General features: G+C 40.7%; 1 protein-coding gene across 4 annotated transcripts in view; it reads left to right on the top strand.

Annotated features, from left to right (window-relative positions):
- Window positions 1–1,284: 1,284 nt before the first annotated feature.
- The window catches only part of BTNL8 (butyrophilin like 8), a 46,331-nt gene continuing 29,002 nt past the window's right edge, over window positions 1,285–18,613 (top strand). Inside the window, exons 1-3 of one of the 4 annotated variants that reach the window (XM_025388232.1) lie at window positions 1,285–1,558; window positions 6,139–6,189; window positions 9,152–9,427. In XM_025388232.1, the coding sequence (XP_025244017.1) occupies window positions 1,510–1,558; window positions 6,139–6,189; window positions 9,152–9,427 (376 nt within the window). In that variant the 5' untranslated portion in view covers window positions 1,285–1,509. Of the gene's footprint in view, window positions 1,559–6,138; window positions 6,190–6,345; window positions 6,697–7,327; window positions 7,462–9,151; window positions 9,428–18,613 lie in introns of those variants that run through there. The other 3 variants (XM_025388231.1, XM_025388233.1, XM_025388235.1) reach the window with 3 other exon arrangements.

Below are 18,613 nucleotides of genomic sequence, written 5' to 3' on the forward strand. Positions count from 1 at the left end.
CCACAATGAGATACCATCTTGTGCCAGTTAGAATGGTGGTCATTAAAAAGTCAGGAAATGACAGATGCTGAAGAGGATGTGGAGAAACAGGAATGTTTTTAGACTGTTTGTGGGAGTGTAAATGGGTTCAACCATTGTGGAAGACAGTGTGGCGATTCCTCAAGGATCTAGAACCAGAAATACCATTTGACCCAGCAATCCCATTACTGGGTACATACCGAAAGGATTACAAATCATTCTACTATAAAGACACATTTACACATATGTTTATGTATACATTCATTATTGAATGATATCTGGTTGCATATATTTTTGGCAATTATGAATAAGGCTGCTATAAAGATTCATGTGTAATTTTTCATGTAGACATAAGTTTTCAAGTCATTTAGGTAAACAACAAGCAGCACAGTTGCTGGATTATGTGATAAGAGTATGTTTAATTTTGCAGGAAATTGCTGAACTGTCTTCTAGAATGACTGAACCATTTTGCATTCCTGTCAGCAATCAATGAGTGTTCCTGTTGCTCCACATCCTCACCAGCATTTGATGTTGTCAGTGTTCTAGATTTTAGACTAAATGTAGTGTTTTCATTTTGCCTTATTCTAGATGCTAACTTTTATTGTGATTTGGTCCCATCCTGTGAGTTGTTTTAAATTGTGTTATATAAGAATTTCTTAGTATATAGAGTTTCCTATGTTTTTGAATTTCTTTTTAATTTTAATTGCATTATGATTAGAGTGTGTTTATTTTGGTGGTTATCTGTGGAAATTTTCATTCTCATCTTGTTAAGTGGTGACTTTGTGAGTTTCTGTGTGCTTAAAAAGACTAGTTTCCTCATGCCTGAACCTGCCCTGGTACCTTTCCCAATATATCAGATGTTTAACACTAAGGATCTGTTTTATTTTAGAAAGTTATTTTTATCTGGACTCATGATTACAGTCCTGGTCCTGAACTCCAGACAATGGAGGGGTAAGCAAAATGACCTCAGACTGTGCCCGGAAATGTCAAGTCACCTGCTGTAGGCTACTACTAATGGAGCACGGCCTGTTTACTTGGACACCAAACTATCCAGTGCTACCATGATGTTCTTTCAGGACTAGATCCCATGGCCATACATCCCTGCCTGCCAGACTGGACCTGAAAATTATTTCCTCATCTGACATTCCTGTTTCACCCACACAGGGCATCGTTTTGACTCAGGACAAAGTTCATCTCCAATCTTATCCACACTATTTCTATCTTTGCTTTCTTGATAAGAGATAGACATTTATGTCCTGCCTATAAATGCAGTGGTTCAAAGTCTAGAGTCCCTATACTTCTGGCACATTACAGCCGTGTCTCGATGGGGGAGAATCTCAGAACAGTGCAGTTTGCCCTCCGCTCATGCAGAGCCTCTCCATGGCTTCCGTACCTTCAGCATTAGGCCAGTTCTCCTCTTCTCTCTAATCCATCCGTCACCTCTCCTGTCATCTGTTTCCATGCTGTGAGGTCCATTCACAGAACACATCCATGGCTCTCATGCTCAGTTTGGTTCTGAGTCTCCTCAAGCTGGGATCAGGTAAGGTTGATCTTTATTTCCTCCTTATTAACTAATAGTTTGAGTTCTTTAGCTATGATGATTACAGCATAATGGAACGAAGCCATCTTTGTTGTTTCTATTCCTTTGGCTTCTAGCCTCAGCCTGGGGAAGGATCGGGCACTGTGGAAACAATTATAGTAGCCCCCATAATGGAAACACGGGTGCTGAAGAGGCACCATGATCGTAGACGGGGACACAGCCAACGTGTTAAGGTGAATAAATTCCGTGTTGGTCCCAGATGGGCTAAGTGGTGTAGGCAGGGTTATTAGAGTACCAAGGTTGCTGACATAGATGTCCAGCTGGGAAGAGACACAGTTAGGATTTTTGGGGAAAAGACAATGTATCCAGCTAAAGACATGCTAAGTTAGAAATATCTGTGGTATGAGACACGAAGGTAGAGGAAGGTGTACAGGTCTTGAGGTGAGAAATTAGCTGAAACCTGGCTTATTCTGGGAAGAAATCCACTCTTCTTTCTCCTTCCACTTATTGTTAACACAGAGCCTAGTATATAGGATGCTGAGTAATTGAATAAAATTCACAGAGGAAGCTTGAGGTTGGAGTAGAATGCTGTTGGCTACATGGTCAGTACCCAGCCGTAGAAGATTCAGTTGACTGTGTTCACTTTCTGTCTGTGAAGGTTCATCCTGCCACCTGTCCACCTTTATCTTTTTTGCTAAATGAAGCTAAGAAAACAGAAATAAGGGCAATCAAAACATAGAGCGTATTTCCTTAAAACAAAAACCCATATGTGCTACTAACAGGAGACGCTCTCATTTCAGTTTGTTTTCATTTATGTTCTGATGAGCTTCTTTGTGTCCCTTCTGTTTCTGGGTGAGGCAGCAGGGCATCCTGGAAATGATCTTGGAGACAGAAACATTTTATTTTTTAAAACTCTTATTTCGTCTGCTTGCGAGCTTTATGGTTCACAGCTTCCTTAAGTGTCGGTTTGCTTATGATGACATGAAGATACGATCACAGTCCTGATGGGGTTGTGGTGAGGACTGCATGAGCTTGTGCATGTGGACTGCACACAGCTGCACTGGTGCATGGCATGTTGCAACAACAGCCAGTCTTGTTCCTTTCTTATTTTCAAGGGAAGGAAGTGGAAGGAGTGAAAGCAGATGTTATAGGCAAGAGAGATGACAGCAGCAAAGGCTGGCCGGAGAAACAGAGGTACCCTGGAAAATGTTTCCTTGCCTCGAGAGCCCCATACAGCCCTGAAGGCAGCATCCATAGCAGCCCAGCTGGCACAGGCTGGGTCCCAAAACCTGACCTAAGACGAGGGCCTTCCTACCAGTGATTGTTGAGCAGGTGACTCTGCAGAACAAAGTGAGGGAGTGCAGAGAGTGAAGCCAGTGGGGGGGAAGCCATAGAGGTGCACTAATGAGCAGGTTGCTGCAGTGGCAACTGGGACCCAGTCCCACTGGGACCTTTGGAGGAATCTGCTCAGAGTCATTCCAACTTCTACTGTCTCCTTTCCCCACTGGGTGAGATGTGCCCTGGGACTGTTAAAATCTCAAACCTTCTGAGCTGCCTTGTGCCAGGGTTAAGTAGGTTCCAAAGGTTGCAGGAAGCCCTCAGCAGAGAGGCAGAGGCCAGGCTCCAGGGGCGGAGCTGTCAGCAGACAGGCAAGTGTCCATCCCATTCCAGGGGGACTCAGGGTTGGGTGGTGAGGAGCAGGGCCTCAACATCTGCTACACCAGGTCAGCAGCTGGTCAGACATCAGGCTGCAAAGTCACACCTCACTTAAATAATACTCTTAAAGATGCATGGGTGAAATACATTTCAGCAAGATTTATAAAATGTAATTAAACTAAAAAAATTAGTGCCAGAATTAAAAATATCCACTTATCTAGAAATTCACACATGTAATTCACCTTGCCTCTGATGCACATGCAGACACCACACACAGGTAGATCCATATACCATAAGTGGATACATGTGAATGAATCAAGAGACACTGCCAATCAAAGGGGTGGGTACTTAGTAGGTGAAGGGAGTGGGCCTCCATCGTTTGTGGTCTCTAAGAAGCAATGTAATCCTTAACAGGGTAGTAAGAGTGATTTACACCAGGAAAATTATTCAAATGATTGTTAAACAGATGAGCAAGTACGAAAGGAAATGGGGCTCGCCGTTCACATGAGTAAGTTGTTTGTGGAGCCTGTTCTGTGTGACGGGCTCTGTGCAGAACAAGTGGGTACTATGCTGAGCAAGAAAATCAGGCCCTGTCCCCACAGAGCCAAGAGCTGTGCAGGGGGGGCACACAGAAAACATGTAATTGTCACACTTGAAGCAAGACAATGAAGAAAGTTTCAAAAGTGAGGTGAGGACATACGTGTACTACGAATTTTTTTTACAAAAATGAAGGCAAGACTTTTGCTGCCGTTGCTTTTGGTGTTTTAGACATGAAGTCCTTGCCCATGCCTATGTCCTGAATGGTACTACCTAGGTTTTCCTCTAGGGTTTTTATGGTATTAGGTCTAACATTTAAGTCTCTAATCCATCTTGAATTAATTTTCGTATAAGGAGTAAGGAAAGGATCCAGTTTCAGCTTTCTACTTATGGCTAGCCAATTTTCCCAGCACCATTTATTAAATAGGGAATCCTTTCCCCATTTCTTGTTTCTCTCAGGTTTGTCAAAGATCAGATGGCTGTAGATGTGTGGTATTATTTCTGAGGACTCTGTTCTGTTCCATTGGTCTATATCTCTGTTTTGGTACCAGTACCATGCTGTTTTGGTTACTGTAGCCTTGTAGTATAGTTTGAAGTCAGGTAGCGTGATGCCTCCAGCTTTGTTCTTTTGACTTAGGATTGTCTTGGCAATGCGGGGTCTTTTTTGGTTCCATATGAACAAAATTGACAAATGGGATCTCATTAAACTAAAGAGCTTCTGCACAGCAAAAGAAACTACCATTAGAATGAACAGGCAACCTACAGAATGGGAGAAAATTTTTGCAATCTACTCATCTGACAAAGGGATAATATCCAGAACCTACAAAGAACTCAAACAAATTTACAAGAAAAAAACCAACAACCCCATCAAAAAGTGGGCAAAGGATATGAACAGACATTTCTCAAAAGAAGACATTCATACAGCCAACAGACACATGAAAAAATGCTCATCATCACTGGCCATCAGAGAAATGCAAATCAAAACCACAATGAGATACCATCTCACACCAGTTAGAATGGCAATCATTAAAAAGTCAGGAAACAACAGGTGCTGGAGAGGATGTGGAGAAACAGGAACACTTTTACACTGTTGGTTGGATTGTAAACTGGTTCAACCATTATGGAAAACAGTATGGCGATTCCTCAAGGATCTAGAACTAGATGTACCATATGACCCAGCCATCCCATTACTGGGTATATACCCAAAGGATTATAAATCATGCTGCTATAAAGACACATGCACACGTATGTTTATTGCGGCACTATTCACAATAGCAAAGACTTGGAATCAACCCATATGTCCATCAGTGGCAGACTGGATTAAGAAAATGTGGCACATTTACACCATGGAATACTATGCAGCCATAAAAAAGGATGAGTTTGTGTCCTTTGTAGGGACATGGATGCAGCTGGAAACCATCATTCTTAGCAAACTATCACAAGAACAGAAAACCAAACACCACATGTTCTCACTCATAGGTGGGAACTGAACAATGAGATCACTTGGACTTGGGAAGGGGAACATCACACACTGGGGCCTATCATGGGGAGGGGGGAGGGGGGAAGAATTGCATTGGGAGTTATACCTGATGTAAATGACGAGTTGATGGGTGGTGACGAGTTGATGGGTGCAGCACACCAACATGGCACAAGTAGACATATGTAACAAACCTGCACATTATGCACATGTACCCTAGAACTTAAAGTATAATAATAATAATAATAAAGAATATTTCTATTTTCCCCCCCAAAAAAAAAACAACAATAATAACAACAACAAAAAAATGAAGGCAAGACATGTTGACTAAACACTAGATGAAGCACCATTCAGTGCTAAAGTAAAAAGGAAAAAATTACTACACAAGTGCAAAAGGTACATGCTACGGAAAATGTAAGTCACACATGAATGTGCCAAAGAACAAATTTACAGAAAATAAATGGCAAAATCTTGTTGCAGTGTCATAGCATGTCTTTCAGAACTTGGCAGAACAAGTAGATTTCCAAAAAAACTAAGGAAGTACAAATAATTGTGTGTGTGCGCCATGGGCAGAAATGAAATATTCCATTGTAGCCATAAAACATTGGTACAGTATTGTGTTTGAAGGAAACCTTAACAAATTGCCCCAAATTGGAGACTTTATGGCCCACACCCTTCTCTAGGTCAATAGAAAGACGTCGACTTTGGTTTTTAGCAAGGAAGATGGAAAAGGGGATGTTTGGGTTTTTTGTTTTTGTTTTTAATTGAAGCAAATGGGCAGATGGGAGATTATGTGACAATAGAATCTCCTGGAATCAAAGGTTCTACTTTCAAAAGGAGACTGTTTCCTCTAGATAACATGGTTTTCTCATCTTGAAAATAAAAACGTTAATAATTCACATTTCTGCAGGCGTTCCTGAAGACCGAATGAGGTACCTGACGTGGACGTGGTTTGTCAAATGTAAGGAGATATACAAATGCAAGTCACTGGCTTTAGAAATAGGATTGTGATGAATGTTTCTCCCTGACGCACATCTCCAGCCCAGCCCAGTGGAGCCCTGAGTAGGTCACACTATAAAGGGTTTTGATTGTTTATCTTTTGTATTTCTTCCCACAGGGCAGTGGCAGGTGTTTGGGCCAAACAAGGCTGTCCAGGCTTTGGTGGGGGAGGACGCTGCGTTCTCCTGTTTCCTGTCTCCTAAGACCAACGCAGAGGCCATGGAAGTGCGGTTCTTCAGGGGCCAGCGCTTTAGCGTGGTCCACCTCTACAGGGACGGGAAGGACCAGCCATTTATGCAGATGCCACAGTATCAAGGCAGGACAAAATTGGTGAAGGATTCTATTGCAGAGGGGCGCCTCTCTCTGAGGCTGGAAAACATTACTGCGTTGGATGCCGGCCTCTACGGGTGCCGGATTGGCTCCCAGTCTTCTTACTACCAGGAGGCCACCTGGGAGCTGCAGGTGTCAGGTCAGTTTCATTTCCCAGAACTTCGCTGTCCCAGAGAACCATCCTGGACTTGGCGAGTGGTTTGTTCAATATGGAAATTTTTAAATTTCAGGTCATTTAGTCAGAAAGCGGCACTCTATACTGCAAGTTCCTTCTGTCTTATGTGTATAGTTCTATGTATTTTATCACATGTTTAAATTCATGTAACCACCAGTACATCAAGGTACAGAACTACCCCACCATCACAAAGATCTCCCTCTGCCACCCCGTTATGGTCACACCCACCCCTTCTCAGCCCCTGGCTGGGGTTTTCCATCTCCCTGATGTTGTAATTTCAAGAATGTTACATACACAGCTTCACACCACAGGTGACCTTTTGAGACTGACTTTTTAAATTCAGCATAATGCTCTTGCGATCTATCCAAATTATTACTTATATCAATACTTTATTTCTTTTTTTCCCCACTGTCAAAACGTAGTTTTCCTTATGAAAATTTACTTTTAAATTAACAAATAAAAATTCCTGCTCCCTTGTCCTACAGATTTTTTGTTTATCTGATACAGCAGGGAGCGAATGTCAGCTCCAGGAAGCTGTGACTTCCCCTGACAATTAATCACTGAATGCTCGGCGTTAACTTGACCATACTTCCATAGTCACACCCTTCACAATGAAATTTATTTGATGGGGCAGGGTGCAGTGGCTCAGGCCTGTAATCCCAACACTTTGAGAGGCTGAGGCAGGAGGATTGCTTGAGTCCAGGAGCTCGAGACCAGCCTGGGCATATGGTAAGACCTCATCTCTATTTAAAAAAAAAAAAAAAAAAGAACAAAAAGAAGAAAAAAAAAGAAATTTGTTGTTTACAGTTGTTGTGCGGTCAGTGTGTTGTGAAGAATCTGTCTCCTGATTACAAACCGGTCAGTGGGGCTGCTCTGATGCGAGTGGATTATCAGAACTTATGAACAGCAGTGTCACTAAAATTGGTATACAACTCCCCACTGCTAAATTTGACTAACTTAAAAAAATTAGAAAAATCCACTATGAGTGATATTTCAGGCCTGACCATGGGCAGTTTTCAAAAGCGTTTCCTGGAAGGCCTCCTCCTCGTAGCAGACTTGGCGTACAGCCAATGCTTTGCAATCTGAGGAGAGTTTCAGGTGAGCCCTCAGGCCCCTCCAAGCTGTCCTGGTCTTTACATATTTGCATTTCTAGCCCAGGCATTTTAATTCTCAGGATATCAGGCCTTGGGCAGGACTTTCAAGTGCCTTGTATCAAGGAGGAGAATGTGGGGTCCTAACGGGAAAAGGAGTCGGGCCGGTGAGACCAGGTGAAAGCAAAAAAAAAAAAGCAAAAAAAAAAAAAAAGGAAATAAACTGTAAACATGCCTTTCTTCATGTCTAGAAAATTTAAACAAAAGAGACAGCAGAGAAGCTACAGGTCTGCCTTTCTTTGTCGTCCTGGACGTACAGTCCAGGATATATGGCCCAGAACATTTGGCCTTTCTGCCCAGATAACATATGTAACTCACAGACTTCCTGCTTATCACCAAACACCTCAATTTATCAAACATCCCAGCTGACAAAAGAATATAAGTTAGGCTCCTTGCCACCTTGGCGTTATCAATCAGCCCAAGTTCCATTCTATAAAATCCCCAACGAGCCTTTTTTTTCTTGCAGTTAGCCTCCCTCATGCTAACTTGCCCACTGCCTTCCTTGCAAAGTATTTTCCCACTTTCTTGAATAAATCTGCCTTTCTCCAGCGGCAACCAGCTTGGTAAATCCTTTTACTCCCAGCCGCTGGCTGTCATTCCTCCGTGACAGAAAAGGCAAACTCCAAGACACTTTTCTCTACTCTGTCTTAGTATCCAGTATCTTACACCCCAATTCCTCCGCCCTACACCTCCTTCCTGAGCTCCGGATTCATAAAGCTGCGAAGCCTTTTGTTCAGCCCTCCATCAATCGTGAGTCAGCCCCACATGTGCGATGATCCAACTGCCCCTCAACTGGAATATTCCATTTCATGGGGGAGGATGAAACAGGGAGGAGTTGGCATCTTCCTCGGTTTAGCTCTTGCTTGTACTTTTGTAGCAACTGATCAGAGGCTTCACTATTATTTTAATTTGGATCATCGTTCCTTTGGTCTGTTACTCCTACACCTGGCGGCTCAGCTCTCTCTCTACTTTAGTAGCTGAGCTCCTGAAAAGTTTCTCATCAGAAGCAGTTCTGTCTTACTTCATCATAACTGGTGCCCAGGAATAGCGACGCATATACAGTAGTTGCTAAAAAATGGCAAATGAGGTGTAAAAAAAAAAGGCAAATGAAAAAAGGCCATGGGAAGGCTTTTGCCAAAGGTCGCGGTTTCAGTGTTTGTGTGTGTGAGAGAGAATGGGCGGGGGGTGGACTGAACGCACTTGACTCAGAATTGCTGTGGTTCAGGGATATGATCTTTGCTTTAAACTCTTCCCTGTTTTCTCCCCAGCACTGGGCTCGGTTCCTCTCATTTCCATCGTGGGATATGTCGATAGAGGCATCCAGCTACTCTGTCGGTCCTCGGGCTGGTTACCCCGGCCCATAGCGAAGTGGAAAGGTCCACAAGGACAGGATTTGTCCGCAGACTCCAGGACAAACACGAACATGCATGGCCTGTTTGATGTGGAGCTCTCCCTGACCGTCCAAGAGAACGCTGGGAGCGTATCCTGTTCCATGCAGCATGCTCATCTGAGCCAAGAGGTGGAATCCAGGGTACAGATAGGAGGTGAGTACGGAGGGGAGGAGAAGAGAAGGAGGAGTGGATGCTTGAGTAACTCAGAGTGAGGACAGGAGCCTCTATCTTGGCATTGTTGTTTTATCTTTCTCAGTTTTAATGATTTATTTTAAACGTTTAAAATTAATGAGATGTAAAAATAAAGTTATAAACATTTGGTTAGGTGGAAATAGAACTGTTTACAATTCCAGAGGAGTAGAATTAAGTATTTCCTTCCCCTATGATGGTTAATTTTTTGTGTCCACTTGACTGGGTCATGATTTGCTCAGATTTGGTTCAGTATTATTCAGGATGTTTCTGTGAGGGTGTTTACACATAAGATTCACATTTAAATTGGTAAACTGAGTAAAGAAAATTACCATCCATAATGCAGGTGGGCTTACCCAATCAGTTGAAGACCTGAATAGAACAAAGGTTGACCCTTCCCTAAGTGAGAGAATGATGTTGCATGAGAGCCTTGAAACTGGGACACTGGCTCTTCCTGGCCTCAGAGCAGGCTGCTGGCCTTCAGACTCAAACTGAACCACTGGCTCTTTCTATGTCTTGAGCCTGCGAACTTTTGGACAGGACTGACACCATTGGCTCTTCTGGTTCTCAGGTCTTCTGGTTTAAACTTAAACTAACCATTGGTTCTCCTGGGTCTCCAGATTGCTGACTCACCCATGAGTTGGCAACTAAAAGAGCTTCCATGATGTATGCGAGCCAATTCTTTATACTAAATCTCTCCATCTCTCCTCTTCCTTTCTCTCTTTATCTCCATCTTTCTCTCAAATATATGTATGTATACATCCTAGTGGTTCTGTTACTCTGGAGAACTCTCGCTAATACAAATTTGGTACTAAGAGTATTTCTAGAGAAAAAGAGTATTTCTAGAGAAAATTCTCTGAGCTGGGATTACTGTGCACACCTGTAGTCCCAGCTACTCAGGAGGCTGAGGTGGGAGGATCACTTGAGCCTAGGAGTTTGAGGCCAGCTTAGGCAACGTACCAAGACCCTGTCTTCAAACAAACAAAACAAAAAGCACTGAAAGTCCATGCTGTGATCTAGCAATACAGATATGCAAAATATCACCATTTGCGACCTGTAATTAACCATGGGTTGACTGGTGTATCATATTTTCAAACGTGTTTGTCGACCTAGTGAATAAGATGAGATTGGCTGGTTGCTCCTATTCTTGCTAGAAAAAGTGAGGAAAGTGACGAAAGAAAATATGAGCAGAGGAATTTGAATTCTGAGTTTCTTGGTGTTGCATAAATAACATGAAAGCTTCCATGAGTGCCCTGAAAGAGACCCTTATTTTCTGTAGCCACAGGGCTAAGACTGCTGAAAACCAAATTCAGAACTAATCTGGTGACTGGCTGAACGACAGTGGAAATCCAAACCTGTTCCTCAGAATATCTGTCAATGTGAGGGGGCATTGACTGGGAAGAAATGAGATTCAGAAAGTTGAAATGGGGATGTATGGGAAGACTGATGGAGCTGGGGACAGTGAACCCTAAATGCTGATGAGTCTGCCAGTGAAAGCAGTCTCAGTCTCCCTACGTCAATTGGAAATAGCCTCTCCACCGTCATCTCAGGGGATTAACCCTGCATTGCCCAAAGAAACTGTAATGGCCTCTCTCCTGAGGCAGCTGCCACACAAGACAATGCTGATTCTACTCAGGACCCACCCCTACCATCCCTCCTTGCTTCTAGACCTGTACCTAGGCTCAAGTTTCAACAGGACCCTAAAGTTGGAAAAAATGCATGATGCATTAGAAAGTGAACCACACTCCAAAAGAGCTAGTTGATTTTTCTAATCTATACGGACCAGAAATCCAGAGAATCCATGTCAAATGATATTTAGGGTGTAAGGTGGCGGTACAAGGACATAAGTTTGGCTCAAACCACATGTAATGGCCTCACTAATCAGAGATTCTGCATTTAATGTTGCTGCTCAGAATGTAAGAAAGGCTCTGTAGTTTGGTTGGCGGAAGCATGGATCAAAATGTGGCCCACAGAGAGTAACAGACAGGCATGCTGTTAGGAGCCTTTGCCAGGCCCCGTAAGTGAATCATGGCACAGGCCCTCAGGATTTAGGAGCAGAGCCCTGCCATTCTCTATGAATAACTACTATTCTTTTGAAAAATACATCTTGAGCCAGACCTTAGGAGAGACTGAACACTTAATCATGGGCCACCAAGTTGCAATGTGACTTGAATCAGTAAGAATATAAAATATTTGAACTACAAATTACCAAACCCAATGTAATAGATATTCTTAGAAGGCTGCACCCACAGCAAAGCATTAGAAGCACACATAGAACATAAATTAATTCTCATCAGGCTCAAGCACATAAAATTGTTTACAGAAACTCTGAAGAAAATGGTATTGCGATATGGTTTTAGCGTTGTGTCTTCTCCAAAATTCATGTTGAAACTAATTCCCCAATGCAGCACTGTTAAGAGGTGGGCTTTTTAGGAGGTGATTAAGTCCTGAGGACTATGCCCATATGAATGGGTTAGTGCCTTATAAAAGGGTCTGAGGGGGTGGACTTACCCTTTCGCCCCTTCTGCCATGTGAGGACACAGCGTTCATTGCCTTCAGAGGACACAGCACCAAGGTGACATCTTGAAACAGAGGGCAGAGTCCTCATCAGATGCCAAATCTCTTGATACTAGACTTTGGCCTTCTCAGCCTCCAGAACGATGAGAAATACATTTCTATTGTTTATAAATGAGCCAGTCTGTAGTATTTTGTTATAGCAGCGCAAATAGACAAAGACTGGTATTCACACGATGATTTCTAATCACAATATAATTAAATTCATTGAGAAAAAGAAAATTTAATATTCATATATGTTTGAAACTTTAAAAACATACTTCAAAAATAACTAAGTGGTCACTGAAAAAGTCATAATGATAATTAAAAGTGTCTTATGACTGAATGATAATGAAACTATACATACAAACTATCATACAACTAAACCTTTTAAGAAGTGACATGATTAGGATGGTGAAAGGAGTTTTCAGTTCTCAAACTCCCACAGAAACTCTAATTTTAACAACTACCATGAACAAAGGTATTTTTGTAGGAGTCTAGGAAGCCACTTGAGAGGTTCCAGCTGGTTGATCAGGCAAAAAAGCCAAGAGCAGATGCGTGGAGGAAGGTGAAAACTGCTTCGTTCTACCTGCCTCACTGCTCTTCCAAGGTTCAGTGCCAAGAGAGACTCCCTCAGCCCACAATTTTCGCCATGGGGAAAGTGAGAGCAAAGCGAATGTCCAGATTCCCCAGGCGTGTGGGATGCTGCCTAGGAAACCCATTTCTGTCTCACTTAATGCAGAACACTGAGGGGACCAGTGTGGCTGAATCACCTGGGGGCAGCTAGGAGCAGGGAAAGAGGAGGGGCTTACGGCAGCCAGTGCGTGGACCTGAACAACAAGCCGCAGAACCTACTGGCCAGCTCCTGCACTCTACTAGGGGCGACCTCACAGCCTGCTGACTACCCAACCAGCTGATACGTGCCCCCAGCCCTCCACACACCACCCCCTGTGGCTGGAACCTCTTGGTCCATCACAGTCGGGCACGTGCTTCCCTGCAGCCAGGGTGCCTGAGCCTAGCAGATGTGCATACAAACTTCTGCAGTCAGAACACAGATAGCAATCAGCTTGACTCTCCTGGATTGAGAGAAGGTGCACAATCTTGAGTATTTTAGGGAATTGCCCTAGAGATAAATAAATGGAAGGCTCTCAGCAGCTAGTCTGCTTTGCAGGACTGAGAAAAGAAAATCCCAAGACTCCCTCTCACCAAGAAGGAACAAGAGGAGTAAAGCAGGTACATCCATAAAAAAGATTTGAGAGACTTCCAGAGTATCCAGCCAGGCTGACTGGTCAAGGTCTTTGTCTACCAAAGTCTGCTGTACAGACTGGAGGAGGAGGAGTGATAGAAAGACCAAATACACTGTCAAACAGAATTCAACAGCACATTAAAAGATTCATTTACCATGATTAAGTGAGCTTTATCCTTGGAACACAAAGATGGTTCAACATATGCAAATCAATAAATATTACACTAACGAATGAAAGACAAAAACAACATGATCATCTCAATAGATGCAGAAAAAGCATTTGACGTCATTCAACACCCTTTTATGACAAAACCAACTTTAGACAAATTAGGTATAGAAGGAATGTAGCTCAACACAATAAAGGCCATGTGTAACTTGCCCACAGAGCATATACCCAGAGGTTCTCTTAGTCCACTTTATGCTGCTGTAACAGAATACCTGAGATTGGGTAATTGATAATGAACAGAGGTTTATTTGGCTCATGGTCCTGGAGGCTGGGAAGTCTAAGATCAAGGGATCACATCCTATGAGGGTCTTCTAGCTGTGTAATTCCATGGAGGAAGGTAGAAGGGCAAGAGAGTAAGAAAGAGGAAGGAAGCTGCTTCTGCAAAAACAGCATTAATTCACTCATAAGGGCAGGATCCTCAGGATCCCCACGGCCTCATCACCTCTTAGGGGTCCCACCTGTCCACATTATCACATTGGGGATTAAGTTTTCAACACATAAACTTTGGGGATACATTGAAACCATAGTGATGATGAAAAATTTTTAAACAATAGCGAAATCTACGGAATGTAGCAAAAGCTGTTCTAAAAGTTTATAGTTATCAATATCTACATTAAGAAAAAAGAAAGATCTCAAATGAACAACATAAGTTTATACCTCAAGAAATTAGAAAAAACTAAGCCAAAATTTAGCAGAAGGAAGGAAAAAATAATAATTAGAGCAGAAATAAATGAAATAGAAAAACAATAAAAAGATCAATAAAACTAAATGTTGTTTATTTGAAGATAAATAATATTGACAAGCCTTTACCTAGATTAACCAAGAAAAAAAGAGCTGACTCAAATAAATAGAATTATAAATAAAAGATGATACATTACAACTGGTACCACAGAAACAAATATGAAATGTCATGAGACGATCCTAGTTCTCCCTCATCTACAGGGGTTACATTCCGAGATCCCTAGTGAATGCCACAAACCACGGATAGTACCAAACCCTACATATGCTATTTTTCGTGTCTCAAATGGAACAGAGCAGGATGATAGAGATCTCATCATGCTACTCAGAATGGTGTGCAATTTAAAACTTACAAATTGTTTATTTCTGAAATTTTTCATTTACTATTTTTGGGCCACAATTGATCATGAGTAACTAAAATAATCAAAAGTGAAACCAAAGACAAGGTTAGACTATAGCGCTATGAAAAATTATAGGCCAACAAATTGGATAATCTAGCAGAAATGGATACATTCCTAGAAACATACAACCTATAAAAACTGCTTCAGAATTTTTTAAAAAAATACCAGACCAGGAATGAGTTAGAAATACAACTGATAGTCAAAATCTTCCCAAGAAAGAAAATTCCATGACCAGATGGCTCTGTTGGTGAATTCTACAAAATATTTAAAGAAAAATTAATGCCAATACTTCTCAAATGCTTGCAAAAAATTAAAGATGTGGAAATAATTCCAAACTCATTTTATGAGGCCACAATTACCCTGATACAAAAACCATATAAAAACACCACAAAAAAAAAAAAAAGAAAATTACCAGCCAATATCCCTGATAAACATAGATGCAAACATTTCCAACAAATATTAGCCAATCAAATTCATGATAAAAACAATCATTACAAAGTACATTAAAAGAAACATTAAAAGAATCCCCATGATCAAATGGGATTTATCCCTGGGATGCAAGAATGTTTCAACACATGCAAATAAATACATATAGTATATGATATTAACAGAATGAAGAGCAAATAATGTATAATTATGTTAACAAATGCAGAGAAAGCATTTGACAATATTCATCATCTTTTCATAATAAAAGCCAACAGATTAGGTAACAAAAGAATGTACCTCAACATAATAAAGATCACGTATGTGTCCGCAAAAAGAGTCAAACTCTATAAAACATTTAAAGAGGTTTATTCTAGGCCAAATGTGAGTGACCAAGGCCCAAGGCATAGTCTCAAGAGGTCCTGAGAAAATGTGCCCAAGGTGGTTGAGTTATAGCTTGATTTTATGTTTTAAGGAGACAGAAATTACAGACAGACATCAATCAATATATGTAAGGTATATACACTGGTTTGGTCTGGAAAGGCAGGACAACTTCAAGTGGGGGCTTCCAAGTAATAGGTAGATTAGAAGATTTTCTGGTTGGCAAATGGTTGTGAGTTAAGTTATTATCTAAAAGACCTGGAATCGTGGAAAAGAGTGTCTGGATTAGGATGGGGGTTGTGGAGACCAAGGTTCGTACATGTAGATGAAGTCTCATAGGTGGCCACTCTTAGAGGCAATAGATGGCAAATGTTTCATATTCAGATCTTTAAAAATTGCTAGACTCTCAGCTAATCAGTCTCTTCAGGATCAGACAAAGACCTGGAAAGGGAAATTTGTATTCTGTAGAGAATTTACATTTCACCCACCAGAGGCAGCTTTGCCGGGCTATTTCAAAATATGTCAAAGAAATATGCTTTGGGGTAAAATATTTTAATTTCTTTCAGGGTCTGCTGTCATGTGATGCTATATGACAGGTTGGGATTTGGTATTTTATTGCTACAAAGAGTCTGTTTCGTCAGCCTTAAGACCTCTGTTGTAATGTTAATGCTGCTCTGTTGTGCCTGAACTCCAAAGGGAAGAGGATATAATGAGGCATGTCCAACCTCACCTTCCCATCATGGCCTGGACTAGTCCTTCAGGTTTACCTGGGAATTCCCTTTCTTGAGAAGGGGGGTCCATTCAGTCGACTGGGAAGCTTAGAACTTTATTTTTGGTTTACATATGATAAGCTCGTAGCTAACATTATACTCAACAGTGAAATAGTGAAAGCTTTCCTTTAAGATTAGGAATAAGATAAAGGTGTCCATCCTTGCCACATAGTATTGGATGTTGTAGCCAGAGCAATTAGAAAAAATAAATAAAAAATAAAAATAAAAAGCAACCAAATCAGAAAGGAAGAAACATATTTGTCTCTGTTTGGAGATGACATGACATGTAGTGAGCCCTAGAGAATCCACAAAAACCTGTTAGAACTTAACAAATGAATTTAGCAAAGTTGTAGGATACAAAATCAACATACAAAATTAGTAGTGTTTCTATACACTAGCAATAAATTGTCTGAAAAGAAATCCAGGTAACAACTTCATTTACAATAGCATCAAAAAATTAGAAGTAAATTTAGCCAATGAGGTGAAAGATCTGTACACTGAAAATTATAAGATGCTTGAAAGAAATGGAATAAAACACAAATAAATAGAAATCTATCATGTGTTCATGGATTAGAAGAATTAATATTGCTTAAATGTTCATACTACCCAAATAAACTTATAGATTTAATGCAATCACTATTAAAATTCAAAGGCATTTTTCACAGAATTAGAAAAAAATCTAAATTCACATGGAACCACAAAAGACCCTGAATAGCCAAGTAAGTCTTGAGCCAAAAGAACAAAGTATAAGCATCATACTACCTGATTTCAAATTATGTTATATTAGGTTGGTGCAAAAGTAATTATGGTTTTTGCCATTGAAAGTAATAGCAAAGACTGCAAAGACTTTTGCACCAACCTAATAGTAATCAAACCATATGATACTAGCATTAAAAACACATATCGATCAATGGAACAGAATTAAGAGCCCAGAAATAAACCCATGCTATATGGTCAACTAATCTTCAGTAAGATTACCAAGACTACAAAATGGATAAATGATAGTTTCTTTAATAAATGGTGTTTGGAAAACTGGATATTTACATGCAACAGAGTGATATTGGACTCATGTTTTCCATCACACACAAAAATCAATTCAAAATGAATAATGGCATAAAGAAAAGGCCTTAACTATAAACTCTTAGAAGAAAGCATACAGAAAAATCTCCTTGACATTGATCTTGGCAATGATTTTTCACCCTGACACCAAAAGCACAGGCAATGAAAGCAAAAAATGAACAAGTAAGATTACATCAAACTAAAAAGCTTTTGCACAGCAAAGGAAATAATCAACAAAATAAAAAGCAACATGTGGAATGGGAGAATATTTTCAAAGTATATACCTGATAAAGAGTTAATGTCCAAAATATGTAAGACACTCATACAACTTAATAACCAAAAATACTCCAGTTTTTAGAATGGGCAAAGTACATGAATAAACATTTCCCCCAAAGGAAATATAAATATTAATAGCCAAGAGGTTCATGAAAAGTGACTCACTATCACTAACCATCAGGGAAATTCAATCAAAAGTATAAGCAGATATCACCTCATACTTGTTAGACTGGTTATTACTAATTTAAAAAATATTACAGGTGTTGCTGCATTGTTGCTGGGAATATAAATTGATATATTCACTATGGAAAACACTATGCAGATTCCTTAAAGAAAATACAAATACAACTATGCTACATGGTCTTACATGTAGTTAAACCCTAAAGATTCCACAAAAAGCTGTTAAAGCTAATACATTTAGTAAAGTTGCAGTATACAAAATTATATAAAATAAGTAACCTCATTGATAATTTATAATCCAGCCATCCTACTTCTGTGCATTTATCCGAAAGAATTGAAGTCAGGATTTCAAAAAGATACTTGCACTTCCATGTTTATTGTGGCATAGTTCACAGTAGCCAAGATATGAAAACAATCTATTTGCTGACAGATGAATGGATTTAAAAAGTGACATATATATAATGAAATATTATTCGACAATAAAAAGAAGGTAATCCTGACACATGGATGAACATGGAGGACATTATGTTAAGTAAAATAAGCCAGACATAAAAATGATCTCGCCGGGTGCGGTGGCTCAAGCCTGTAATCCTAGCACTTTGGGAGGCCGAAACGGGCAGATCATGAGGTCAGGAGATCAAGACCATCCTGGCTAACACGGTGAAATCCCGTCTCTACTAAAAAATACAAAAAACTACCTGGGCGAGGTGGCGGGCACCTGTAGTCCCAGCTACTTGGGAGGCTGAGGCAGGAGAATGGCATGAACCCAGGAGGCGGAGCTTGCAGTGAGCTGTGATCCAGCCACTGCACTCCAGCCTGGGCGACAGAGCGAGACTCCGTCTCAAAAAAAAAAAAAAAAAAAATGATCTCACTTATATGTGTCATCTAAAATCATCA

This window comes from Theropithecus gelada, chromosome 6 (assembly GCF_003255815.1).
Source record: "Theropithecus gelada isolate Dixy chromosome 6, Tgel_1.0, whole genome shotgun sequence".
NCBI lineage: Eukaryota > Metazoa > Chordata > Mammalia > Primates > Cercopithecidae > Theropithecus > Theropithecus gelada.